Source organism: Helicoverpa zea, chromosome 16 (assembly GCF_022581195.2).
Source record: "Helicoverpa zea isolate HzStark_Cry1AcR chromosome 16, ilHelZeax1.1, whole genome shotgun sequence".
In the NCBI taxonomy this organism is placed as follows: domain Eukaryota; kingdom Metazoa; phylum Arthropoda; class Insecta; order Lepidoptera; family Noctuidae; genus Helicoverpa; species Helicoverpa zea.
Window position 1 is genome coordinate 12,002,095 of NC_061467.1, and position 27,494 is coordinate 12,029,588.

At 35.0% G+C, this 27,494-nt stretch overlaps 4 protein-coding genes across 4 annotated transcripts; all 4 read right to left on the reverse strand.

The window, feature by feature from the left end:
* Positions 1-470: 470 nt before the first annotated feature.
* Positions 471-4,862, reverse strand: LOC124637482 (putative inorganic phosphate cotransporter). Its single transcript, XM_047173991.1, has 11 exons — positions 4,767-4,862; positions 4,134-4,441; positions 3,805-3,984; positions 3,598-3,736; positions 3,064-3,281; positions 2,610-2,759; positions 2,266-2,398; positions 2,039-2,157; positions 1,172-1,291; positions 729-852; positions 471-536 (listed from the first exon to the last, which is right to left on the reverse strand). The coding sequence occupies exons 1-11, from the start codon at positions 4,825-4,827 to the stop codon at positions 481-483; spliced, it is 1,608 nt and encodes a 535-aa protein (XP_047029947.1). The 5' UTR covers positions 4,828-4,862; the 3' UTR covers positions 471-480.
* Positions 4,863-6,223: 1,361 nt separating this feature from the next.
* LOC124637548 (putative inorganic phosphate cotransporter) lies at positions 6,224-13,433 on the reverse strand. The gene is made up of 11 exons (XM_047174062.1): positions 13,367-13,433; positions 11,448-11,701; positions 11,117-11,296; positions 9,617-9,755; positions 8,782-8,999; positions 8,403-8,552; positions 8,107-8,239; positions 7,784-7,902; positions 7,400-7,519; positions 6,434-6,557; positions 6,224-6,295 (listed from the first exon to the last, which is right to left on the reverse strand). The coding sequence occupies exons 1-11, from the start codon at positions 13,431-13,433 to the stop codon at positions 6,237-6,239; spliced, it is 1,563 nt and encodes a 520-aa protein (XP_047030018.1). The 3' UTR covers positions 6,224-6,236.
* A 2,194-nt stretch (positions 13,434-15,627) lies between these two features.
* Positions 15,628-18,753, reverse strand: LOC124637699 (putative inorganic phosphate cotransporter; the record flags this gene model as incomplete). The annotated part of the gene is made up of 7 exons (XM_047174318.1): positions 15,628-15,774; positions 16,019-16,148; positions 16,554-16,676; positions 17,128-17,246; positions 17,561-17,693; positions 17,957-18,106; positions 18,526-18,753. Coding segments are annotated over 7 exons (966 nt in total), but the record flags the coding sequence as incomplete, so codon positions are not given.
* A 786-nt stretch (positions 18,754-19,539) lies between these two features.
* Positions 19,540-25,468, reverse strand: LOC124637729 (putative inorganic phosphate cotransporter). The gene is made up of 11 exons (XM_047174357.1): positions 25,280-25,468; positions 24,528-24,760; positions 24,104-24,283; positions 23,701-23,839; positions 22,438-22,661; positions 21,869-22,018; positions 21,473-21,605; positions 21,040-21,158; positions 20,466-20,588; positions 19,931-20,060; positions 19,540-19,686 (listed from the first exon to the last, which is right to left on the reverse strand). Exons 1-11 carry the CDS (start codon positions 25,332-25,334, stop codon positions 19,604-19,606), a joined length of 1,569 nt encoding a protein of 522 aa, XP_047030313.1. The 5' UTR covers positions 25,335-25,468; the 3' UTR covers positions 19,540-19,603.
* Between the last annotated feature and the right edge of the window lie 2,026 nt (positions 25,469-27,494).

Sequence of the window (27,494 nt, forward strand, 5' to 3'; positions counted from 1 at the left end):
AAAAGCGTCGTTAGTCATTATTTATAATATTATTTTCTTATTGTGACCAGTTTAATCAGTAAACTACTAGCGCCAACGTTAAGGAACTTAGTTCCTTAAAAGCTTTACATCAAGTCGATCTAAAGTTTACCTTTCAAACTGAAACAAGAATAATTGCTTTCATAACTTATGTTTACGAGTTATTCTCGAGGTAATTGCAAAGTTTTTTACTGTCCTGCTTAATTACTTTATTAAGAGCTGCGATGGTTTTCAAGAATTTAATGGAAAAGAGTTTCTGTTTCAATATTTTCGTAATTTAATTACGGAATAAGCGTAATTGTTAAATGAAGTACAAATTGATTATTATTTATTTTTCCAGAATAATGGTGAGTCTTTCTCAGTCACATTACAAAAATGAACTCCAAGAAGCAGATTCGACAGGGTAGGAAAAAATTCGACACCCAAGTGAAAACATAATTTTTATTTATTACAATTATTAGATTATTTTTCTTGCTTTTCTGTTTTCTGTTCGGTTTCCACATTTTCAAGAGCCGTATCTGAAAAAAAAAAAGATTTATTAAGGCTAAGTCCTGCGGTTTGGTCAAAATTGCATATTGACGTATTTATTGATTGGAAGCATATTACAGCTCTCGTAAAATCGATGTCGTTCCCATACTGAATATCTAGGATTGGTTACTGCGACGGAAAACCTTCTTGACGACAAAAAGTTTGATGAAAACTATACTAACCGTGCTGATCCAAATCATTCCATGGTTGTGTATCGGCTGACACCAGTAACACAAACAGAGCGTTTGTTGTTAAAGTTACTGCAGCCACCGTGAAGAACATGATGCGCCATTGGATTTGATTTTTCTGAAAAATTCAATATAACTAACAGGTTAATCTTATAAAAAGATCCCACGGCATCAAAAATAAACCCTATTGAAAATAGTTTGATTGAGTGTAGTCGTCAATTCTTACTACAAACAGACACGGTGCAGTTTGAGAAGGACAAAGAGACTGTGCGGTTTAAAGAGGTAGTTGATCTTACAGAGAAGGACCAAAAAGAACCTCTATTGAATATTCTTTCATGTATGCCTTGCCTGCATGGCAAGACAACAAAAAATATAGACTTCTTAAATGAAAAGAGGAGAGAAAGTCTATATTAATAAAATTAAAAAGCTGTAACTACCATATCAGTGACGACGTGTGACACAAGTACTGGTAGCAGGACAGTGCCGATGTTTGTGAGTGTGTTGCCCAGCGTCATGAGCGTGCCGCTGAAGTTCGGAGCCAAGTCGATGTGGTTCACCTGGAAATAGGAGATAATAGAACTTTCAAACTGTTTAATTAATACTCTTCCACATCATTGATCATTTTATTAAGAAATAGTAACTTTGCTTCATATAACAGCCCAGGTTTTTTTTCTGATTAAGTGTCTTTAATTTTTTACTTTAGTTGTGGTGGCCTAGTGGGCAAAGAACCAACCTCGTGTATGAGGGCGCGGGTTCGATTCCAGGTCAGGCAAGTACCAATGCAACTTTTCTAAGTTTGTATGTACTTTCTAAGTATACCTCAGACACCAATGACTGTGTTTCGGATGGCACGTTAAACTGTAGGTCCCGGCTGTCATTAAACATCCTTGGCAGTCGTTACGGGTAGTCAGAAGCCAGTAAGTCTGACACCAGTCTAACCAAGGGGTGTCGGGTTGCCCGGGTAACTTGGTTAAGGAGGTCAGACAGGCAGTCGCTTGTAGTAAAGCACTGGTACTCAGCTGAATCCGGTTAGACTGGAAGCCGACCCGAGTATAGTTTGGGAAAAGGCTCGGAGGAGGAGGAGGAGGGAATTTTTTACTTCCCATGTTTATCTTTTAAATGACTTGACTTCTTGGCAGCCTGGACTTTTAAGTGCATTAATCTGTTCTTGTGCATTATCTTCTCTGCATGAAAAGAGGCCTTACAGTGGGACAGTATTACATTCTGCTCCTGTTTAAATTGTTTAAATTCACAGTACAGTATTCTGGTTTTTCAATGAAATTTTTATTGATAAGTTTACTCACCATCCAACCGACGTGTATCGCCATGTGGCATCCCATAGCGCAGACGAGACATAATACTGCGATCACTGTGCTTGTAGTGTACGACGCACAGATTAGTGAGATTGCTATTCCAACTTGAGCTGAAATTGATAATAATAAACAAATAGGTTTCAATCCAGATAAAATAATAAGTGAAGATGGACCACACAAGAACAAAAACTAGGGAAAGAAGGCAATAAAACACTCACAGATGCTATTGAAAATTCTTCGCGCATTCTTCACAGACACGATTTTTCTGTTTGTCAAGTTGTCTGATATCGTCCCAAATGCAATGCTTGTGAAGAAACTTACTAAATACGGTAAAGATGATAAGAGACCGCTCTGAAATCATAACATTAATGTAATAATTACTCTTCTTCTGTAGATTGCAGGTATAATTACTTAACTCGCCTAAATACCAGAAGTATATAAACTATATCCACTTATGACTTTTGATCGAGGAGTGTCAAGAAAATAGGTCCAAAAACAATGGCTCGATCATATTCGTCAGAGGGTCAAATATCTAAAGTGATGGTATTTGGATTTCACTTACACTTTTGACGTTGATTCCAAGAATATAATGAATGTAGGAAGGAACTTGAGTGAAGTAGAATACAAAGGTGGTACCAGCCCCAACGTGTGAAGCTAGCGCGCCCCACATGGGCCTTGAAGTCATGATCGCTTTCCATGGTATTTTGTGTTTCTGCAATAAATAAAAAGTCAAAATTAATAAAACAAGTTTTTGAGTATATCTAGTTATCGGCACGAATCTTGAGCTCTGACCTTCACCTGCGCAGAAGTAATTTATTGGGTCCCTTTTGTGGTATGAAGTGAGGCGCGGGGGCGGGCTAAAGCGATGATTGGCCCGCAGTGCATCGCGTCATAGCCGTCACTCGGGATTGGTTCTTTGCTAATAAATCACTTCTGCGCAGATGTAGGTCAGAGCTCAAGATTCGTGCCGATAACTATAGGATGACTTGAGCTTTTTTGAAGTTGATGTCACCTACCCTCACTTTACCATCATCAATGCGACCCAAAATGTAATTTTTTTCATCATCACTAATGCTTTTGTGGTTTGCAGGACTTGCTGCACCAAAAACAGTGAGGATCAGGAAGAAGGCTAAGCATATAAGACCAACAGCCCAAAACGCTGACGGCCAGCCCCACCTGGTATCACTTAGAACACCAGACAGCTGGAATCCTAATACGGTTCCAATTGTTGAACCTGGAAAATTAACGTCACCATCATTTTGTATAATCCGAATGAAAGTTAGATAAGGAACAGGACCTCGTTATCTTACGTTATATGTAAGTTATTTGCATTAATAGGTGGACGTATATATTTTTATCGTGTCAAGTATTAAATTGTCACTGATTGTAAAGTTGTTTATTATCTTAACTAATTCTTTATTTTGTTCTTTGTACTCTGTGTCTTTAATTTGGTATTGCTATATAATTTGCTTTTGTGAATTTATTTCAGTACAGTGAACCTGAATTAGGCTATCAGCCATATATTCATATTAAGTAGTATATTTAGTTACCTGTGTATACGTAGCTAGTTAGAGAGCCTCGTTCACTTACGGGAACCCATTTTGCCAACAAGTTCTGGATGCTGGGATAGACTCCCGCTTGAGACAGACCTTGGGCAATACGGCAGGCACATACGGCTTTCCAACTTCCCTATAGATAGAAATAAAATCATCAATACTTTCTACGAAATTAAATACATCTCAGTGATAAAAACTTACCCAGTGGATAAGCCATGGTGCCAAAATAGACACTATTCCATTGATAAATAAAGCTATTTGCATCGGTATTTTGCCACCCCATCGTTGTACTACCATCCCCATGGGGAAGGTCATGATGCCGTATCCAAGAAAGAACGAGCCTAGAACCATTTCTTGAGTTGACTTTGGCCAGTCATATGTCTGAAAAATTAAAAACAATATTTTTTATTTAGAGGACTTTATGTTTAGCACCACTTGTGACATTATGTTGTTATTGATATTCCAACTTTGTATTGTTTTAATTTCAATAGCAATGACTTCTAGCAGTAGAATAAATAATAGATACTCACGCTGTAAGATTGATTCGTATAATCTACAACTGCAACATCATCATTGCTTATATTTCCTACATATCCATCGTCAATATTATTTTCTGTCATTTTCTCTCCATTTTGGAGATCTGTATTATTACCCGAATAATTAATTTCAGTATTATTTGTATCTAAAACTAATTTATGAACACTAGGACTAGTCATAGCAACAACTGTTACTCCCATGTGGCCTCTTGCAATAAAATTAACCGATAGACAGAAGAAAAATATTAGTAACTGAATGTGTCGAACTCCATACCCATAAGGTGGTGGTTTCTCTGGATTATCTGAAACCAAACATAAAACATAGCTGGTTAACCAAACAATATGACTGTGAGGTACAAGACGGGAGTGCATTTCATGATGACAGACAAAGAGAAATGCAAGCAGAAAACATATCCCACCACAAATAAAATTAAGAACAGAAGAAGAAGATAAGTAAGGGACATAAACTTTTGGGAAAGCTCTCTAGATAAATTTATCATTTATACATCTTAGACTGCATTTGTTTAGTAAGGGGATGATGTATGACCGTGTAGACAAAGAAAGGCAAAATTAATCACGTTACTATTGAATTGGTCTCGTGTATTAAAACTTTATATTTAAACTTACCGGCAATCAAAGGTTTTGTGGGAACTTTACTGTACTCATATTCAGGTGATTTCTCGTTCATACTCACTTTATTATTTTTCTTCCTTGGTAGCTTGTATTTTCAAACAAAGCCAGACTTCAAATGATCCTGCTTGAACTTTACTGCATAGACAACACATTGTTTTGTTATAGTATAGAGTTAAGAAGTTACTAGATATGGCATGTCTTACTTTGTGGAATGAATGATTTTATAAAATCTACTTTATCTAATTTTAGATACAATTAATACATTGAATTGTAAATTATTAATATTAATGATGAAATAAAACTAAAGATTAAATAATCAGTACTAAAACTGAGATAAGTAATACCGGAGCATCAAGAAACATAGTTACATCTCACATTTACTTCATTTTTTAAAGGACTTCAATATTAAAATTTTTCGTAATGTAATATTACTAAAAGTATAACTTCTATAACTTCCTAGCTCTTTAGCTAGACGATATCTTATCTAGTTTAAAACAAGCATACCAAAACCTTCCACCAGACTCCCAATGATGTAATATAAACGAAGAAGTACTAATATTATGTTAAATGTAAATAATTTATGTTAACTAAAAATAGAAATAGGCGTGGCTAGAAATACAATATTGAAAGGTTCTTTCACAAATAGATACTATATAACAACCCAATGTATTGAACGTTATTTTCTGCATATGTTTCTCTATATAAAGTTACCTAAAGCTTTTCACTGTTTTTGGATCTGAGTAAGGTTTTCAACTCTATGAATCGTGACATAATTATTTTTAGATCGCTTACGCAGGTTAGCAGATTTTGTCGCGCGAATTCGCTCAGATTTTATACGCACGACACGGGTTGTGTGGCAATAAATATGTCACGCTGTATTAGCTGTCGTTGTTTCAACCAGTATTTTTCAAATGTAGCTGAAAAACTGAGCCTAAAATCTGCTGGTCCTGTGTGTGTGTGTGTGTGTATGTGTGTGTATCATAAGAGTTACTAATATTTTTTTACTACCCGTTTTCTCGATAGCATGACTTCCTATTTAAATATTAAAATATCCAAGTATACATATTATATTGGGATGATTGGGAGCTATCTTCCAATCTAACAAATTAATGTAACCCAATGTAATATGTATACAAATGAAGTTAAGAGTGTCTATACACTTATATGTGTACTAAGTACTGATTGCTTTAAAAAGAAATCTACAGACTGTAGTAGAGAGAGACGATTACTAATTAACTATCTATTGATTTTTGTACCAGGAGGCCTATTCTTCCAAGCAAAATTTTTTCAAGTATCAGGGTCGGGTTCGATTACATTATCAACTTTAAAAACTTTTATGAGGGCACTTTCTTAGTATATCTTGGTCATCAATCACTTCACACACAATTCACCATCGTGAAGGTAAACATCTTTAAAAAAAACTGGACTGAATTGTTCAATGAAACTCAATATTTTGGCAACTTTTTATTGGTTTTCTTTTGTTTCCTTTTTTTGTTTAATTTCCGCATCTTCTAGGCTCGTATCTGAAAAAATCAAAAATATTAAGTTTTAGGCTTTCCGAAAGAAGTTGGCTCGGTCTACTAAACAATTTACAAAACTTATATACTAGTTACTGTAAATTGTCTAGGTACTTTCAATTATTTCATAATCATAAATCTCACCACATTCATCGACATCATTCCATGGTTGTGTATCAGCAGACATCAGTACAAGAAACAAAGCATTTGTCGTCAAAGTTAAGGCGGCTACCGTGAAGAACATGATCCGCCATTGTATTTGATTTTTCTGCAACAAAATAATATGAATAATTACCAATTTGTCTATAATGTAATTTCATTTTATAGTCATAGCATATTTGGTGTTTTTTTAACAATGTTTAAAAAAATCGCATTGAATAGAAAAACATATTCTGTATGTATATAACATTCATCGTCTACTCCATCATCATTATATCAGCCAAACCATCCACTGCTGAAAATAGGCTTCCCCCAACGAATACCAACGATTTCGATCATGGGCAGTCTCTACAATGATCGTCTTTTTAATTTGCAAAAAGATCAAACTAATCCCTACTATAGTCCGCGCCAAATAAACGTGCAATAAAGTTTGTTCACCTCCTTCTACTAATGTATCCCAATATTCCAAAACGATACGAAAAAAATGTATGGGCAGTGTCGGTAACACGATCAAAACAAGTGTATCGTGGTAAGAGGCGTCCTTATCGCAAAGGATTACAAACCTTTGGTCAAAAGTATGATCAGTCAGTAAAACTTTCCGAGTAGAGTACCTACACAAGTTGAGTAGTCTATCCCAAGCGCATTCCAAATTCGAAATGACGGAAGGACATTATTACAAAATGGCGGACAGGTGATGCGCCCCTGACGGCAGGGCGGTTGAATGACCTTTATTGCAAGTTTATTTGGCGCGTACTATAATATTATAAATGCGAAAGTAACTCTGTCTGTCGGTCTGTTACGCTTTCACGTCTAAACCACTGAACTGATTTTAAATAAAATTTGGTACAGAGATAGAGTTGACCTTGAGAAAGAACATATGATAGTTTTTATCCCGGACTTTTGAAGTATTCGCGGGCGGGAGCTAGTAGTATATAAAACAAAAATACAAACCATGTCAGTGACAACGTAGGACACAAGTACGGGCAATAGCACGTTTAGAATGTTCATCAGCGTGTTGCCTATCGACATGAGAGTGCCGCTGAAGTTAGGAGCCAAGTCTATGTGGTTCACCTGGAAAGAAGTAATATGGCAGTTTTAGTTCTAAGGTCATTTCTAACACACAAACATTTTTGAGGCCGCTCAATAGGTATTTTTGAGGAAGAAACAAGGGATATAATTCCTCAAAGAGAAACAGTAGCGATTGTTGACCATTTCAATTAATGATCAAGTCTACTTGGTGGCAAGCAATTGAGAGGACTATTTGTAACAAGACCAATGGCAACAATGATTTCTAAAACTCCATGATTTAATATGCATCAGGAATAAAATTCTTACCATCCATCCAACGTGCATCGCCATATGGCATCCCATGGAGCAGACCAGGCAAAGTACTCCTACCACAGTGCTCGTTGTAAATGCTGCACAAATTAGAGATATTGCCACTCCTACCTGAGCTGAAATAGGTAAAATTTTGGTTTTTATGTCATATTTCAGAATAAGAATGTGTGTTATGAAAGATTCAGTGTGGAAGATTACAAGGTGTACTGTGAAAATGTGTTCAATGAATATTTAAAAATAAATGAAGCACTTTCTAATATAGTGAAATGAAGTGACAAAACAACTAACGATATAGAAATTATAAACTTTAATATACTTACAAATGCTATTAAATATTCTTCGCGCGTTCCTGACACTGATGATATTCCTATTTGTCATGAAGTCTGATAGTGTTCCAAACGTAATGTTCGTGAAGAAACTCACGATGTACGGCAAAGATGACAGAAGACCACTCTGAAATTGTAATAACATAAGCACATTAAACTTAACTCAATTCTACAGTCTACAGTTCTCAAAGACAGGACGATGGGATACAAGAAAATCTAATAATGGTTCTGCACATTAAGCATGACATAGTTCCAATAAGAACGAAAACATAGTAAACACGTAAACTTACGCTTCTAACATCAACTCCAAGAATATAATGAATGTAAGATGGCACTTGAGTGAAGAAAAAGACGAAACTAGTTCCACTGCCAACGTGTGTCGCTAGTGTACCCCATAACGGCTTCGAACGTAGGATCGCTTTCCACGGTGTCTTCAATCTCTGCAATGGATAAAACAAGATTTTATTTAAAGTTCCTGGTGCATATTTTTACTACGTTTTAATATTAAGTGACCAAAGCAAAATATTCGTCGTGTCACCCTAATTCTCCCAAAATGATTTGGGGTTCGCGCAAATGTATTCTTCTTTCATGCTTCTTTGTCTGATATCACCTCATGAGTAATATTCTTTTCAATCAAATTAAAATATTGTCTTGACTAGTCATACCTACCCTAACTTTCCCGTCATCGATGCGGCCGAGAATGAAATTCTTCTCTTCATCGCTTATTGTTTTGTGGACAGCGGGTGATGCAGAACCAAAAACAGTCAGAAGTGCGAACGAGATCAGGCAGATCAGACCAACAACCCAAAATGCTGACGGCCATCCCCATTTTGATTCACTCAAAAAGCCAGACAACTGGAAAGATAGTACGGTGCCAACTATTGAACCTGCAAATAATAAAATTGTTGTTGTACTAAATAATAAAGCTGAATGAGACTAAGACCTCAATTTACCACAAACATTCTATATCATCGCATACTGTGATATCTTATGAGGTAGCTCCAGTAGGTAACAGCGTATCTTATAAAGCTTTCTAGTATTATCATTCTATTTTTTTAATATTTCTACTATCATTTATGAATTAACTTGAATTACACTCATTGTGATTGTTAAACAAAGTTGAACAAATGCCAGACTTTGAATATTATGATAGCAAGTAATCATAGTCTCGTTTGCTATAATAATATTAAGGGGTCTAATGAACTTATATCAGAAGGATTTTACGTGTACTTATCGCTGTTATAACAAGGTGCTGTGCTCTTATTTAATATGGTATTAAAGTGTCACTTTTGAGTGCCAAGTCATGATTGTCGTTACCTAATCTTACTGCGCATATTATTTTGTCTGCTAAGAAAACTGTCTGTTCCTTTGCTTTTGAATTTATTATGTTCCAAATTACTTAGTTGATGGACACAATAGCAATATTAGCTACCTCTTAAAAAACTTTAAGAATACTGTCTATGAGTTCAGTGACATAATTTGATAAGATTACATATTTACCAACCTGTGTAAACATAGCTAGTCAAAGACGCTCTCTCGCTGACTGGAACCCATTTAGCTAACAAAGTCTGGATGCTGGGGTAGACTCCTGCCTGAGACAATCCTTGTATTATACGACAGGCGCATACTGCTTTCCAACCACCCTAGAAAACCATCATATTTCATAAATACTTTCTATTTTCTTTATGTCTGGACAACTAAATCTAGACACACGGCAGTGTGTGCGCCAAGTTCGAGCAAAAAAAGCGACACACCGGCCGTGGGTTATATTACACGAACCATTTCGGGCCAAATTCGACCCCCCTATAACTCAAAATCTATTTTATTTAAGCATATCAAATTTCTAGTATCTGTTGAGACCCCCTCACTTATCTAAAATACAAAATTTCATTAATATACCTATTGTTGGTCTTGAGATATTGACGTCAGAAAATCGCTATTTTTACTATACACTCACTGACTGACTGACTGACTGACTGACTCACTCATCAAAAACCTAGACCACTTCCAATGGTCGTGTTGACTTGAAATTTGGCATGGAGGTAGGTCTTTATGTCAAGGTAAAGGGAAAAATCTGAAAATGGCCAAGTGTTAGTCGGTTTCAAAATAATGAAGGTGTAAATTTATACCCGGTGTAAATTTATTATAAATTTATCTATATTTATATAATATATCTTCGAATGGTCGTACCGATCTGAAATTCGTTACAAAGGTTTGTATTTAGTCAAAGTAAAGTAAAAATCTGAAAACGGCCAAGTGTGAATCACTTTTGAAAATAACGAATGTGTAACATTGATCCACGAACATAATATATGATAACACGCATGTCAGTCAGTTGGTAAATCTAGTCCATTTAGTTAATCTAGTTCATTTCTTTGTAAGAAGCATAGTGCATATTCAAAAATCTGAAAGATAGTATAAATGAGACATTTCCTTAACTAACTTAATCATAAGAAAAAAATAAAATAAACAATCTTACAAAAATAAACGAAATCCCACCCGAAACAAAAATGTGAAAGACTGCCAAGTTCGATAATATGGGAATGCTTCGCCTATAAAAGAAGTGAAATCTGAATAATTACCAAGTTCCATACACATACTTCAGTTAAAAATAGTTACTTTTTAATGATGTTACTTGGCAAGTTTTAATAGAAAATTAAATACTTGATTCATTGCGTTTAGTCGGTTTATAACAAGGTGTGTGAAAACTTGCCAAGTAACATTATTAACTAGTAACTATTTTTAACTGAGGTATGTGTATGGAACTTGGTACTTATTCAGATCTCACTTCTTTTATAGGCGAAGCATTCCCATGTTATCGAACTTGGCAGTCTTTCACATTTTTGTTTTGGGTGGGTATGCGAGTTTTAGCATAGCAGTCATAATACACTTCATTTAGAGGACCTTTTGGTCATTCCTGTACGTAATTTTATAGGCCACACAATATCAAGAATAAGATTATATGTTTACTAATAGATTTGCTTTTTGAGTGATGAAAACTTACCCAGTTTGTAAGCCACGGGGTCAAGAGAGATATAACTCCGTTGAAAAATAAAGCAATTTGCAACGGTATCTTGCCACCCCATCGTTGTGCCACAATTCCCATGGGGAAGGTCATGATGCAGTATCCTAAGAAGAAAGCGCCTAGTACCATTTCTTGAGTCGATTTTGGCCAGTCAAATCTCTGAAAAGTATAAAGAGTTTCTGTATTTTTTTTTTGTTATTGTGATACTTATTTGATAATTTCAGCATAATGCATTAGCGTAAAATACTTAAATAGTTTCTGAATGTTCTGTTGTATTCATTTTAATTAAGCAGTTCAATTACATACTTACTTTGAAGGGATCCTCGGTAGAATCCATTGAAGGAACACCATTGATACTAACATTACTTATTGTGATATTCTCGACATAATTTGTACTTGTATTTGTATCTAAAACTAAAGCATGATCTCTAGGACTAGTCATAGCTACAACAGTGACACCCAAATGACCTCTCGCTATGAAGTTGACTGTTAGGCTCAGTAAACATATTAGAAGCTGAACATGTCTGACTCCATAGCCATAAGCTGGTGGTTTCTCCGGGCTTTCTGAAATTAAATAAAAGAAAACATTTGTTACAATAGTAAAAATTAAATTATAAATTTAAAAAAACCCCCGACCCAAAAAAGCACGCAATTATTATGACAAAAGGTTAAAAACGCTAAACCCTATAAAAAGCAAAAAATAACTTTTAACACTACGTAAGTACCAACTAAAGCATGTCAGACTAAACTAAATTTTGTCGAGTCGGGGGACCGCTCTAATTTATTAGCTTAACGTTAGAAGTAATTATATACTACTACATTATATATACTTCTTATAACTTTTTATATAATTTTGTTTAGATACGTGTTTTTTTATACGAATGTTGTAATTAAGTAGGTATCATTTGATTAATGTAGTATTTTTAAAGGTAAAAAGCGGTCCCCCGACACGTCAAAATTTAGTTTAGTCTGACATGCTTTAGTTGGTACTTACGTAGTGTTAAAAGTTATTTTTTGCTTTTTATAGGGTTTAGCGTTTTTAACCTTTTGTTATAATAATTGCGTGCTTTTTTGGGTCGGGGGTTTTTTTAAATTTATAATTTAATTTTATTTCATGCTTTTTGAAGGAGCTCCTTACTTTTTCCTTCTTTCATTCAATTTCTTTTATTTTAAGATGTGGTCGCTATATGCGATCTCGGCCAAAGGAAGCTGTTTAACAATCCTCATGACAAACTGGCTCTGGGAGAATTGCACAGATTGAGAAACAATAAAGATTAACCTTTGGTCATTTTAGACTTTCAGCAAAAATACATATAAATCGGTTTATCCGTTTCATTCCGGCATTCCAGGGTTTCATCCGCCACATCCTATTTCCAGCATCAGGTTCTAGTCAATTAGAAAAATGAAGAGAGCTAGTCAAGACAAATTCAACGAGCCCAAACTCGATGGGTTTACTAAAAGGCAGTTCAGGGTTACGTCTCCTATCTTCGTGCTAACAGCAGACCAGCTCAGTGGTCCCAGAAGACATTAGTGTTTCAAATGTCTGATCCCACATATGCTTGCAAGTAAACTGAGCGTGTAACATTCCTATCACACCTAACAAACGAGCTGATGACCTTGAAGACCTGAACCGATTTCCACCAAACATAGCTAAGAACACTCCCGAATGACATACCTTTCAAACAAAAAAAACCGCATTACAATCGGATCATCCGTTTGGGAGCTACGATGCCACATACACACACACACACACACACACACACACACAGACACGTCAAACTTATAACACCCCGTCGTTTTTGCGTCGGGGGTTAAAAATAGATTCTTAGTGCTAATAGTAAGATAATTAGGAAAGGTCAGTGACAACACAACTACGCCTATCTTTGTTTGTTACAGTCAATTGATGTTCATCAAGATTGATTTATTTAAAGAATCACCTTTTACTAATTCAAGGGCATTAAGCCATTAATATAATTAACAGAAAATAAATAACTAATCGTTATTTCTTGCAATTATTATAAATGCTGAAGTAACTCTTTCTGTCTTTCACACTAAAACTACTGAAGTGATACTTACACTACTACTACTGTTACTTACTTCAATGGGACAAAGTGAACCCGGAGCCTGAGAAAGGACTTCTAAACAGATGTGGGAAGTAATTCCTTCGGGATGCAGTTAGAACCACAGGGAACAGATGATTTGCTATAAATATGTGTATTAAAAACTTACCCGCAATCATGGCCTTTGTTGGAACTTTGCTGTACTCATATTCAGGAGCTTTTTCTTCCATTCCCATTTTTTAAAATAATTTTGAACTAGTATTTTGAAACCAAGTCAGTCAAAGAATGATACTTTACTGGATCATTTTACTTAGGTGCTTATAAGAAACATTTTGATAGGCATAGAGTAGATAAATAATTAGATATGCCATTTTTGTGTTTCATATCTGTGATGAAAACATACCATGTAGGTAATGATATAGGTTCACTTTTATGCCTAGATGGGTTATATCGTAGTTTTAAAGTACCCACAGACTGCCGATTAAACAGTCAGTCAGATTGTTCAAGTTCTAAATCATTTCGATCAGGTATTTGGACGGCATCAGACCGACTAGAAAAATTATTGAATTCACTATCTTCTTAAATAACTTCCAACCAAATTAATAAATTAATAATTATTTTTTCCAACCATCGACCGTCTGTTTAGTCAACAGTGTGGTATATACTATCACTTACACTGACATTTACTTACTACTCTGCCTACTTTGATGAAAATGCTCATGCAAATTTTTAGGTAAAATGAGTAAAACCGATTGGTATTTTCGCATTTGTCAAGCTTGTAGGATAGAAACTATGTCTATATTAACTGCCCCATCTGTATCTTCTTTGGTCTTCAGTATATGTATCTTATCTAAATCAAATTTGACTGCCATAACAATGGTAGGCCTTGTTTGGACAGCAGTAGGCTTAGATGATAAAGCTTTCACTAACCCTGGAGTGAGCACGTGTTTTTTATTTAACTTCAGTAGGCAAGTGTAATGAATTTTCATAGGGTTGTAAGAAACGACAATGAAGGCGTAGAAAAACCATTAAAAAAATCGTGTTATGACTGAGTTTGTAATTCATTAGGAAATCAACAGACCCCGACATATTTCGGAAAACCTAGGCAGTATGAGATGATGATATTATTTAATTAAACTACATATACGATAAAAAACAGTAAGTTATAACTAACTTAAATGGTAACCCATTTATTTCTTTATGATTGCATACACCTTTTCTAGTTCAAACTCTTGTCGTGACCTATAGCCAGTCAGGCACAAAATGCGCTAACTTATGGTGCTGGTATGATCTATTCTAATGTAGTAAAGAGGAAACATTTGTTTGTTTGTATCCTAAAGGCTCCGAAACTACTGAACCGAATAAAAATTATTTCACTATTGCATTAAATAATATAAGTTATATCGAGTCCAGCTAGCAATATTATATGTATATGTCGGAGGCGTCATCAGGATGGCACTATCGTCCGACATCAGTTAGGGTAATCAAGCAAAGAGATAATTCAAAGAAACTCAAAACTCAAACGTTTATTCAAATTAGTCAGAACAAAAGACAGCCCCCAAAACGCCCGCCCTTCGCCACTTCCTATGTGTTTTGGCTGGGGAGAAGAAATGGCGGAACAAACTCCCTAGCAACACATGTCTGTCTGTTAGGTTAGAAGAACCATTACAATACAAAAATCATAAGACACTACAATTAGTTTAGGTACTACAACGCTAGGCAATAACACTAGGTACACTACACGTAACGAAAGGCAGTAACGCGACAACTCCACGAAGACTCGACGCAGCCTCGACCAAGACTCGATCAAGACTGAGCTCTGCGGACGCCACGCTGACCGCCACTACTCTGCCAAGCGCGCCAAAATGTTGTCTCACCGGAAACGCCCCCAGAGGGCGCGCTTGCTTGACGTTTAGTGTCCGTACTAATGACAGTATCCGACATATAGATAATAGTTTTTTGGATTTATGGGGCTTATTTATAGCCTGTCCACTCTAGGGTTAAAAATTCAGTTTTAAGAAGCCGTTTTCTGCTAGGAGATGAAGAGGAAACGTTTTACACTGATAACCATGAGCTATTTTATTTAACTTTGTAAATAAAGTCTCGAAATTATCTCATGTCAAAATTTCAACTCATGGTGTAAATATTGTCCGTCTAGAAAACCAAGAAAATGATCATTGCATATTTTGTCTACCATAAAAAATCGCGCAGTCATTCTCAAACACTGCATTTGTGTCTTAATTTGCCTACAGTTATTTACTTAGTTGATTTTTTTCTAAAAGAGTGATTATGAAAAGAAATAATAAAATCAGAGCAAATTCAGATTTTGCTCAATCTTTTTCGATTTTAACCAGGCCGTTCAAATAGCTTCAGTAGGCCACGAGTTTCAAGGTTTTTTTTATAGGACAGTAAATAAATGAAACATATCACTTATTTCGCTATTATTTATTATTTCCTAAATTAGTATAATAATTTACATTATTTAATTTTATTATCATTGTCGTATAGAATCTTGCAAACTTTCCTTTTCTTTGGTCGAGTTCTTATCTTCTAGAGCACCCAGTTCCTTCTCACCTTCTGCAAAAAATAATTTTCATAAGCTTAATTAAAATGCAGTATTTCCATTTTGTGTAAATACTACTTTTTAAATGATTTTGTTGTTTTCATTCAGTTTGTAACTAAAAACTAATTCACATAAAAATGCTTCAGTAATGCTAGTAGTAGTTTTGAAGTCGAAGCCAGTCGAAGTCGAACAAACAGACAGTCACCTTCGCATATAACATTGGTAAGAATAAAAAAGTACTTTTGTTAAAAGGTTTACCATTTTCGTCTTCACCATAGAAGTTCCATGGCTGCACAGTTCCCTTGGCGAAAACGACGAATATGGTGTTGGTGATGATCATGATAGCCACAAATATCATGAACACGTACTGCCATTTGCGGTGATTCGTCTGTCGAAGTAAGTATTGTATCAATGATCATAAATATACATAGTTGTAGTCGGCCTTGAGAATAAGGTATTTTTTATCAGAAAAATACATGCTAAATGTGCCGTGTCAGTATTTTGTTTCTCTTTAAACTCGTTTTTTTTTTAAGTTTGGAACTTTGCACACGGCGGATTAAACCGTCGGCCGATAGTTGGCCCGATTTATTTTTAAGGTAACCGTGAATCTAATCAAACTTTTTAGTCCATATGACAAATATTGTATCAATCTATCTGCCATTGTGTCAAACCCCAACATAGTTTTGAAAAGGCTCGTGAGATGATGATATTTTACACTATGCTATTTGTATATAAACCCTATTTTCAATTTGAATAGAAACACAAGTGCATCCCTTCACGTGACAGGACTTACCACATCATCCTTCACGACGTTGGAAACGATCACAGGTACCAACAGACTGGTGAGATTCGCGATCATGTTGCCGAGCGCCATGATAGGTCCTGCAAAGTTTGGAGCCAAGTCGATCTGGTTTATCTGAAATATGTACACAATATTTTGAGTTAGTTGTAGTTATTTTATATAGACTCGTCTCTGTGGATTCTTCATTACCCATATACCCACAGACGATCGGTATTTACATCTAGCCATGGATGGTAGAGTAGTTAGACGTGTTTAAACGCGGTTAAGAAAGTTTACTTCTCTGTATTTTTTGTGTGTTTCGAAGTTCTTGAACAAATTAATTAAAATCATTTTTTATTAATCTTTACTATTTACTGTCTTGATTTTATTCAATTCATATTTACATTTAGGTCCTTTAAATCATAATTATATTGGCCAATTAAATTGAACCTAAAAGAAGCTCATGAGAACCTTTTCAGGAAGGTTAGGCACACAGTTTTGAATATTGGCAACAACTGATTACTTGAACAGCGCCTTTGAACGATCCGTTGACTTTAATCAAAATATAAAGGAGGTACACACTTACATGAAATCCAACATGGACGCCAGCGTGCAAACCATGTGCTATGATAAGCACGCACACCGCCAGCGTGGTGTCGTTCACGAAGCTGAACGCGAACAGAAATACTCCTGAGCCTGCCATTGCTGAAAGGAGATGTAACAGGTCTCCAAATATATATCAGAGATAGTTGAAGAGATTTCGATTTTGTTACTTTCTGGATTTGGGTATAAAATTACTGACCAAATTATGGTAATGCTTAGGATAGATGTCGACAAAAGAGGTTCCAGGAGCTAGTGTGACAGGGAAACTTTGTTGCTGACTTACAGTTACCAAAAGAAAAAACCATAATAGGAAATTTAAAAGTAAATTGAGCATGAAAAAAATATCTAGAATAAAAGTATTTGTAAATAAAAAATGTGAGCATTATATGCAGATGAAACGGCATGCAGTTACATACCTATACTATTAGCCGTCCTCCTGATATTGACTACAGACATAATTTTATTGGTAGCCGCGTAGTCAGAAGCATATCCGAAGAACATAGCCATAACGTACAACGCGATGTATGGCAACGATGAATAAACTCCATTCTGGAAACAAAAGTACATTTAGTTTGAGAGGAGCCTCAAAATATATGTAGATTAATAGCTACAACTCACGAATTCACCTGCATCCCAAGGGAATTACTTCCTACAGAGATTAAAAGCCCGTGTGTTACTCTTGATTAATTTAAAGCTATGTACATTCCTGCCAACTTTCGTTTATGCAGTAGTTTTTTTTACTTTAGCGTTTATAATATTAGCATAGATTTATTTATTCATAAACAAAAAAGCTATCAGGTATTTTAACGTACCCTTTTCAGGTCTACATGTAGTATGTGGTTCATGTACAGAGGTATTTCGGTGAGGATCAGCAGGTAGCTGGCAGCACTACCGGCGTGAGATGCCACAAGCCCCCACACCGCCTTGCAGGTCAGGATGTGCTTCCAAGGAGTCTTGCGTTTCTGGAAATCAAATAATGAAGTTTATATTAATCGGTAGTCTTTATAAGCATTAAGTTTACTTTCTGACTTTTATCTCAGTTGAAATGGTTAACCGTCAGTTGCACAAAGATCCATTTAAGTTAAAGCTTCATTAAATCTATTGCTAACACTTTTTTCTCGTTGACGAAGAAAGAGTCAGCTATAGATTTAAAGAGTCTTTAACTTTAATGGATCTTTGTGCAACTGACGGTTAACCATTTCTTTCGATAGATTAATAAAAACTTCAAACAACTGCTTAACCAATTTAGCTAATTTCAAGGTCATCGTCATCAAAGTCAGGCTACAAACTATTTGTGTGTAAAATTTTAGGAAACTCAGTGAGGTTGAAATTTTACAACTATGTAGTCAAATATACAACGATATTCAGATATTCAACTGACCTTAGGCACAATATCAACGGCTCCATCTTCCATAATATACGCCAGTTCTTCAGTAGTGATGGTGGGATGTTCATGAGGACTGGCGACTCCGAGCCAGCCCAGTAGACCACAGCAGACCAGGCTCAGAGCTCCAAATAGCCAGAAGGACACTGGCCAGCCTAAGACTGGACTACCAGCAAACAGTCCTGATAGCTGGAAGGCTATGATTGTTCCTACTTGTGAACCTGAAAATATTTAAAAAAAAAATGTCAAAGTTTTATAATATCTACCTATTTGAAGTAAAAACAGTACCTACATACCTTGCAGGCCTATTTGAAATAAATTTTGAGTTTGAGTTTGAAGGTCAACCTTTACTTATCATCAGCCTTTTTACTGTCCCACAACTGGGCACAGCTTAGGCCTCCATAGAGGACGATTGAGCATTATGTCACCTACTTTAACTAGATTAAGATCAAAAATGTAAAATTGATGTACCTAATAAAGTATATCTATCTATCTATCTATCTATCACCCCTTACCTCAGCTTTACCAACGTTAAGGTTGGCCTTTACTTGCTTATATAAAAAAATCAATGACTATATTTTACATTAGATCCATCTCCATTGAAGAGAATAAACATAACAAATTCAACTCCGACACGAAGTCGTCAAAAGATAAATTAATTTTGTAATACATGTCCAAAAGATTACGTTTTGGTTGTTTGTCAAAATTTCAACTCATGGTGTAAATATTGTCCGTCTAGAAAACCAAGAAAATGATCATTGCATATTTTGTCTACCATAAAAAATCGCGCAGTCATTCTCAAACACTGCATTTGTGTCTTAATTTGCCTACAGTTATTTACTTAGTTGATTTTTTTCTAAAAGAGTGATTATGAAAAGAAATAATAAAATCAGAGCAAATTCAGATTTTGCTCAATCTTTTTCGATTTTAACCAGGCCGTTCAAATAGCTTCAGTAGGCCACGAGTTTCAAGGTTTTTTTTATAGGACAGTAAATAAATGAAACATATCACTTATTTCGCTATTATTTATTATTTCCTAAATTAGTATAATAATTTACATTATTTAATTTTATTATCATTGTCGTATAGAATCTTGCAAACTTTCCTTTTCTTTGGTCGAGTTCTTATCTTCTAGAGCACCCAGTTCCTTCTCACCTTCTGCAAAAAATAATTTTCATAAGCTTAATTAAAATGCAGTATTTCCATTTTGTGTAAATACTACTTTTTAAATGATTTTGTTGTTTTCATTCAGTTTGTAACTAAAAACTAATTCACATAAAAATGCTTCAGTAATGCTAGTAGTAGTTTTGAAGTCGAAGCCAGTCGAAGTCGAACAAACAGACAGTCACCTTCGCATATAACATTGGTAAGAATAAAAAAGTACTTTTGTTAAAAGGTTTACCATTTTCGTCTTCACCATAGAAGTTCCATGGCTGCACAGTTCCCTTGGCGAAAACGACGAATATGGTGTTGGTGATGATCATGATAGCCACAAATATCATGAACACGTACTGCCATTTGCGGTGATTCGTCTGTCGAAGTAAGTATTGTATCAATGATCATAAATATACATAGTTGTAGTCGGCCTTGAGAATAAGGTATTTTTTATCAGAAAAATACATGCTAAATGTGCCGTGTCAGTATTTTGTTTCTCTTTAAACTCGTTTTTTTTTTAAGTTTGGAACTTTGCACACGGCGGATTAAACCGTCGGCCGATAGTTGGCCCGATTTATTTTTAAGGTAACCGTGAATCTAATCAAACTTTTTAGTCCATATGACAAATATTGTATCAATCTATCTGCCATTGTGTCAAACCCCAACATAGTTTTGAAAAGGCTCGTGAGATGATGATATTTTACACTATGCTATTTGTATATAAACCCTATTTTCAATTTGAATAGAAACACAAGTGCATCCCTTCACGTGACAGGACTTACCACATCATCCTTCACGACGTTGGAAACGATCACAGGTACCAACAGACTGGTGAGATTCGCGATCATGTTGCCGAGCGCCATGATAGGTCCTGCAAAGTTTGGAGCCAAGTCGATCTGGTTTATCTGAAATATGTACACAATATTTTGAGTTAGTTGTAGTTATTTTATATAGACTCGTCTCTGTGGATTCTTCATTACCCATATACCCACAGACGATCGGTATTTACATCTAGCCATGGATGGTAGAGTAGTTAGACGTGTTTAAACGCGGTTAAGAAAGTTTACTTCTCTGTATTTTTTGTGTGTTTCGAAGTTCTTGAACAAATTAATTAAAATCATTTTTTATTAATCTTTACTATTTACTGTCTTGATTTTATTCAATTCATATTTACATTTAGGTCCTTTAAATCATAATTATATTGGCCAATTAAATTGAACCTAAAAGAAGCTCATGAGAACCTTTTCAGGAAGGTTAGGCACACAGTTTTGAATATTGGCAACAACTGATTACTTGAACAGCGCCTTTGAACGATCCGTTGACTTTAATCAAAATATAAAGGAGGTACACACTTACATGAAATCCAACATGGACGCCAGCGTGCAAACCATGTGCTATGATAAGCACGCACACCGCCAGCGTGGTGTCGTTCACGAAGCTGAACGCGAACAGAAATACTCCTGAGCCTGCCATTGCTGAAAGGAGATGTAACAGGTCTCCAAATATATATCAGAGATAGTTGAAGAGATTTCGATTTTGTTACTTTCTGGATTTGGGTATAAAATTACTGACCAAATTATGGTAATGCTTAGGATAGATGTCGACAAAAGAGGTTCCAGGAGCTAGTGTGACAGGGAAACTTTGTTGCTGACTTACAGTTACCAAAAGAAAAAACCATAATAGGAAATTTAAAAGTAAATTGAGCATGAAAAAAATATCTAGAATAAAAGTATTTGTAAATAAAAAATGTGAGCATTATATGCAGATGAAACGGCATGCAGTTACATACCTATACTATTAGCCGTCCTCCTGATATTGACTACAGACATAATTTTATTGGTAGCCGCGTAGTCAGAAGCATATCCGAAGAACATAGCCATAACGTACAACGCGATGTATGGCAACGATGAATAAACTCCATTCTGGAAACAAAAGTACATTTAGTTTGAGAGGAGCCTCAAAATATATGTAGATTAATAGCTACAACTCACGAATTCACCTGCATCCCAAGGGAATTACTTCCTACAGAGATTAAAAGCCCGTGTGTTACTCTTGATTAATTTAAAGCTATGTACATTCCTGCCAACTTTCGTTTATGCAGTAGTTTTTTTTACTTTAGCGTTTATAATATTAGCATAGATTTATTTATTCATAAACAAAAAAGCTATCAGGTATTTTAACGTACCCTTTTCAGGTCTACATGTAGTATGTGGTTCATGTACAGAGGTATTTCGGTGAGGATCAGCAGGTAGCTGGCAGCACTACCGGCGTGAGATGCCACAAGCCCCCACACCGCCTTGCAGGTCAGGATGTGCTTCCAAGGAGTCTTGCGTTTCTGGAAATCAAATAATGAAGTTTATATTAATCGGTAGTCTTTATAAGCATTAAGTTTACTTTCTGACTTTTATCTCAGTTGAAATGGTTAACCGTCAGTTGCACAAAGATCCATTTAAGTTAAAGCTTCATTAAATCTATTGCTAACACTTTTTTCTCGTTGACGAAGAAAGAGTCAGCTATAGATTTAAAGAGTCTTTAACTTTAATGGATCTTTGTGCAACTGACGGTTAACCATTTCTTTCGATAGATTAATAAAAACTTCAAACAACTGCTTAACCAATTTAGCTAATTTCAAGGTCATCGTCATCAAAGTCAGGCTACAAACTATTTGTGTGTAAAATTTTAGGAAACTCAGTGAGGTTGAAATTTTACAACTATGTAGTCAAATATACAACGATATTCAGATATTCAACTGACCTTAGGCACAATATCAACGGCTCCATCTTCCATAATATACGCCAGTTCTTCAGTAGTGATGGTGGGATGTTCATGAGGACTGGCGACTCCGAGCCAGCCCAGTAGACCACAGCAGACCAGGCTCAGAGCTCCAAATAGCCAGAAGGACACTGGCCAGCCTAAGACTGGACTACCAGCAAACAGTCCTGATAGCTGGAAGGCTATGATTGTTCCTACTTGTGAACCTGAAAATATTTAAAAAAAAAATGTCAAAGTTTTATAATATCTACCTATTTGAAGTAAAAACAGTACCTACATACCTTGCAGGCCTATTTGAAATAAATTTTGAGTTTGAGTTTGAAGGTCAACCTTTACTTATCATCAGCCTTTTTACTGTCCCACAACTGGGCACAGCTTAGGCCTCCATAGAGGACGATTGAGCATTATGTCACCTACTTTAACTAGATTAAGATCAAAAATGTAAAATTGATGTACCTAATAAAGTATATCTATCTATCTATCTATCTATCACCCCTTACCTCAGCTTTACCAACGTTAAGGTTGGCCTTTACTTGCTTATATAAAAAAATCAATGACTATATTTTACATTAGATCCATCTCCATTGAAGAGAATAAACATAACAAATTCAACTCCGACACGAAGTCGTCAAAAGATAAATTAATTTTGTAATACATGTCCAAAAGATTACGTTTTGGTTGTTTGAAACGGTGCGTCATAAAAGTTATGTCATTTACACGTGACGGCCCGAGGGGGCACGACGGGAGTTATGTCTTGTTAATTTTTGGGCAATAAGGGATGATAATGTGAAAGGGGGGGGTCAAATGGGGGCTATATGGAGACTTGTAAAAAAATACAATTACTCACTGTTAGACCTCCCGCACATTGAAAACTTTTAGTTTGTTCGGGCTCATAAATCAGTATGGAAATGAATGGAAATATGTGCATAAAAATGATCAGGTATTTGGTCAGTATTAGAACGGCTAAAAACTCTAATTGATTGATGAATCATGATTTCCTTTAAAAAAAAACAATCATCATCAATAACTAAGTTTTTGATTGCTTTAGATAGAAACTTTTATCTGGATTACCTCTTTCTGACACTTTATATTTGAGGACAGTGGCTTTGAATTTTAGGCTAGGAATGTAGTTTTAGATAACATTCAGAACAGGAAATTGATAAACCTGGATAGATCATAATTTTCATCATATTATTATTTATATGAGTATTTGTTTGTTTAAAATGTTACAAAGCTATTAGCTACCTGTGTATATGTAAGTACTGAGTCGTCCCCTCTCGCACAAGGGGGCCCACTTAGCTAACATGGTGTGAATACTTGGGTAGAGAGCCGCTTGAGTAAACCCCTGCACCAATCTGCTAGCTGACACAGCCAGCCAGCCACCCTGCAAGAACATGTAAATTGATCGAGTAAAATCCAAAAACAAAGTTCAATATTATATCCATTTAAGACCTGCCATTTTAGATCATAGTGTAATGACTGCATGCATAGGTGTTTATGTTTCTGAAACTTTTAAGCAGCAACGCTTAATACTCAGCTCATAAAATAGAGTAATTTTTGATGCCTGTTATGTAAGCGCCAGTTTTGCAAATCATGTACGCAATGTGAACTAATCATACAAAAAAATAAACAGAAAATATTTACTTACAAACAAAGCTATCCATGGTGTGCAAATAGAAATAATCCCGTTGACAAATAAAGCAAACATGATGGGTCTTTTGCCGCCAAACTTCTGCGCTAGGAGTCCCATGGGCATCATCATACTAGTGTACCCCACGAAGAACGAAAATGTTATCATTTCTTGAGTCGATTTATTCCATTCGTATGTCTGGGAAACGAAAGAATAAAACAGAAAAATATTTTTAAAAGTTCAAATTAAAGTCCTTGAAAATATTTAAGAAAAAAGTATCAAAGTTACAGCTTTTTAATAATTTTCTGAATTTTGCTATGAGTTTTTTACGATTGATTTATCTTCGAAATCAGTAAAATCTTTAAGTTAATTACTTTTTTCAATACGAAGAACTTCACAATAACCAAGAAGCAAAAAACATCACAAAACAAATAAAACTCACGCGATAAATATTCCAGCTGCTCATATTAGTATTGCTTTCGTCACAACCTTCAGTCACATTCCTGGTTCCATTCACTTCCAAACAGTGAGGGTCTGGTACCTTCACCATGGCTACCATAAGCACGGAAAGTTGGGACCTCATGGTGTATGCAATGGTGAGGCTTACGAAAAGTATTACAGTTTGTAAGTGCCTTATTCCGAGACCCTTCGGTCGAGCCGGTTTTGTGCGGACCTCTAAAATTTAAAAAAAATATTAATTTGTTAATATCAAAAGGAGATGATGGATCGTTAGTGAGTAATATTGCACTGTATAGAGGTGACTAATATCAACTGTAAATTATCTTAATAACATGTAGATTATTAACAGTACAAATACAATAAGCATTGATCGCTTTTAATAACACGCAATGAAGATAAGCTTCTTGGGGTTAAGGAACTTAAATACAGGCAAGTTTGTTTTACGGCTAAAGTATTGATCAATTTCTACACACTTTCATTTATAATCCTTGGCTTACATTTGACATTGAAATTAATATCTATTTACTAAGGAAAAACATAAGCTTAGTTAACAGTACCAGTGTAATTACCAACTTTGTATGAATGGAACTTTGCCTTAAAGCTTGTTCAAGGAAACACAAAATCTTTACTTTAAATCAGTCTAGCAAAGTTTTCATTTGGAAAGCCCTATATTTTTTGGCCTTACATCTACATTAATTATGCTGATTAGTTAATAATAAATTATCGAACTCTTACCTTCATTATTCTCAGTTTTGGGCACCGCCGCGTACACTGCCTTATCGCCTGCCATTGCTTGTATCAATGATAGATATCTCGACCAGCCTCCAGCGGTTCAGATAGTTTCATTTGTACAACAGTTATATCATATGCTAACAATTAAATATACTCTTCAGAAGTTCTTTCATTTCGATTCCGAAAATTGCTCTGCTTTTGTTTGCAAAGATGATTATGAAGTTACAATTATTATACAAACTTATTTTAATTTTATTATACAAACGTATTTTAATTCCTAAGTATTGCAATAGGTTTTTGAAGAAAGGATGAAGATTTCCTTACCTACAATAGTTTTACAACGAGCATCAGAAATAATTTTGTGGTTCTTGCTGTAGATAAAATGTACGTTTTTATTTTTGGTAAGCTCCGTAATTTTTGTCCTGAAACTTGGTTGTAACTTATTTTATACCTTAGTGACACCTAACACACAACCACCTAACACTAATTTAAGCAGTACCTACCTAATGAATATGAAACAGCCTGTATGTTAGTGTAAATAATTAAAATTATTTTCAATCATCAAAGCAAACAATATATGTACTCTCAAAAATTTCAGGAAGTTAGTTGGAATAACTGGCAAAACTTTAGGAAAACAATTTCTCATCAAGGTGAAGTACTCTAAGATAAATAACTAGTTTAAATACAGTAGCGCCATTATAAATTGTTCAAGTAATATAAATGTGTGTTTGATAATAGCTTAACTTATCGTTATGTAAAGCCTGAAATATATCAACGTGCGTGGAAATATAATTATATAGTGGAATTATATAGCAGAATTCTAAGATAAGTATTGTATTTCAGAAGTCAGATTGCGCAAAAAATCTTTGTAAGAGATCGTTTAGGTATTTTTAGTTCATGCAGAGTAACGATAATATAATGGTTTATTCGTTTGGTCACAGACATAAGCTAAATAAATATCCTGTCTTTACTTCGTGAGTTTTAATAAAATGTTATATGTGTGGTTATAAATTGAGATGAAAAGGTTTTGTAGCAGAATGTTGGTATTTGTCAACTCCTTTCAGTAATCTAAATCTTTATTGATTATCCTTCATAAATAATAATGTTACCCAGTAACCTTGCCATTAATCCGAATCAAGGAAATTGACTGATATTAACTAAGTATATAGCCGATCGATAGGAGCCAGCTTATCGCCAAATCTGATTACAACTAAATCTCAATATTATGCTCGCTAATACATTTTACTGGACATCGATAGAAATTGGCAATTTCATATTTCCTTTTCAAATAAAATCCGTTTAGTTGCAGATGAATTAGCTTTCAATTGTTTATTTCAGAAACGTTATTTAAAATAGGTATTAGAAGACTTAGTAAAATGAATGAAATCTGAGGTAGAGGTATTATTTAATAGTTTTTTATAGTAATAAGTATTTTACTAACCATTCAGACTTCTTATCCTTACTATTGCTATAATAGTGTTTCCTTTCTTTCACATACCTATATTGAAGTGCAAAATGATTGCAGTTACCAATTCCTTTACAACATTAATGATTAGGATCTTCACTTTATTGCGGATTAGCTAACAAATCCCTGAGGACGCAGGAAATACATGTACCTACCTCGCAAAATATTGTCTTTAACAGAGACCACTTATAATGCACACCTTATTACAAAGCGATAAGGTTCATTATCGTGTGGCAAATTGGAACTCGTTTCAAGGATTAAAATAAGCTTATTCTATCGAATACGGTGCTGTGCAGAATAAGATATAGTTTTATTACTATCGATGTAAGTTTCAGGCATCAGAAGCCGTCGATGGCTTAGTTTGAGAGCCTACAGTTAAAATGATAATCCTATGTTATAGTTGCTTTACGACTATCTATCAAATGGTACGATTTTGATGAACAATATGGTCGATTGAGATATAGTTTAAAGTCTACCTATCTTCATTACAGCCTATTAAATTTTATAGGAATGTTTGAACGATTCAACTGATCCTTATTGGAAGACCCTGGTTTCTCATGGTTACGGAGTAAACAAAGCTTATGATTATAATGAAGTAAACTATCCAACTTATTCGCTATTTATTTTTAATATTAGTTATTCTAGCTTCGCCGGACGTCTCCACTTCAAAAAGATTTATAAGTTGAAATATACTATTTGAGTTTAGCTTAAAATATATTCGAAGCAAGCAGGTAATTAAAATTACCTGCATAG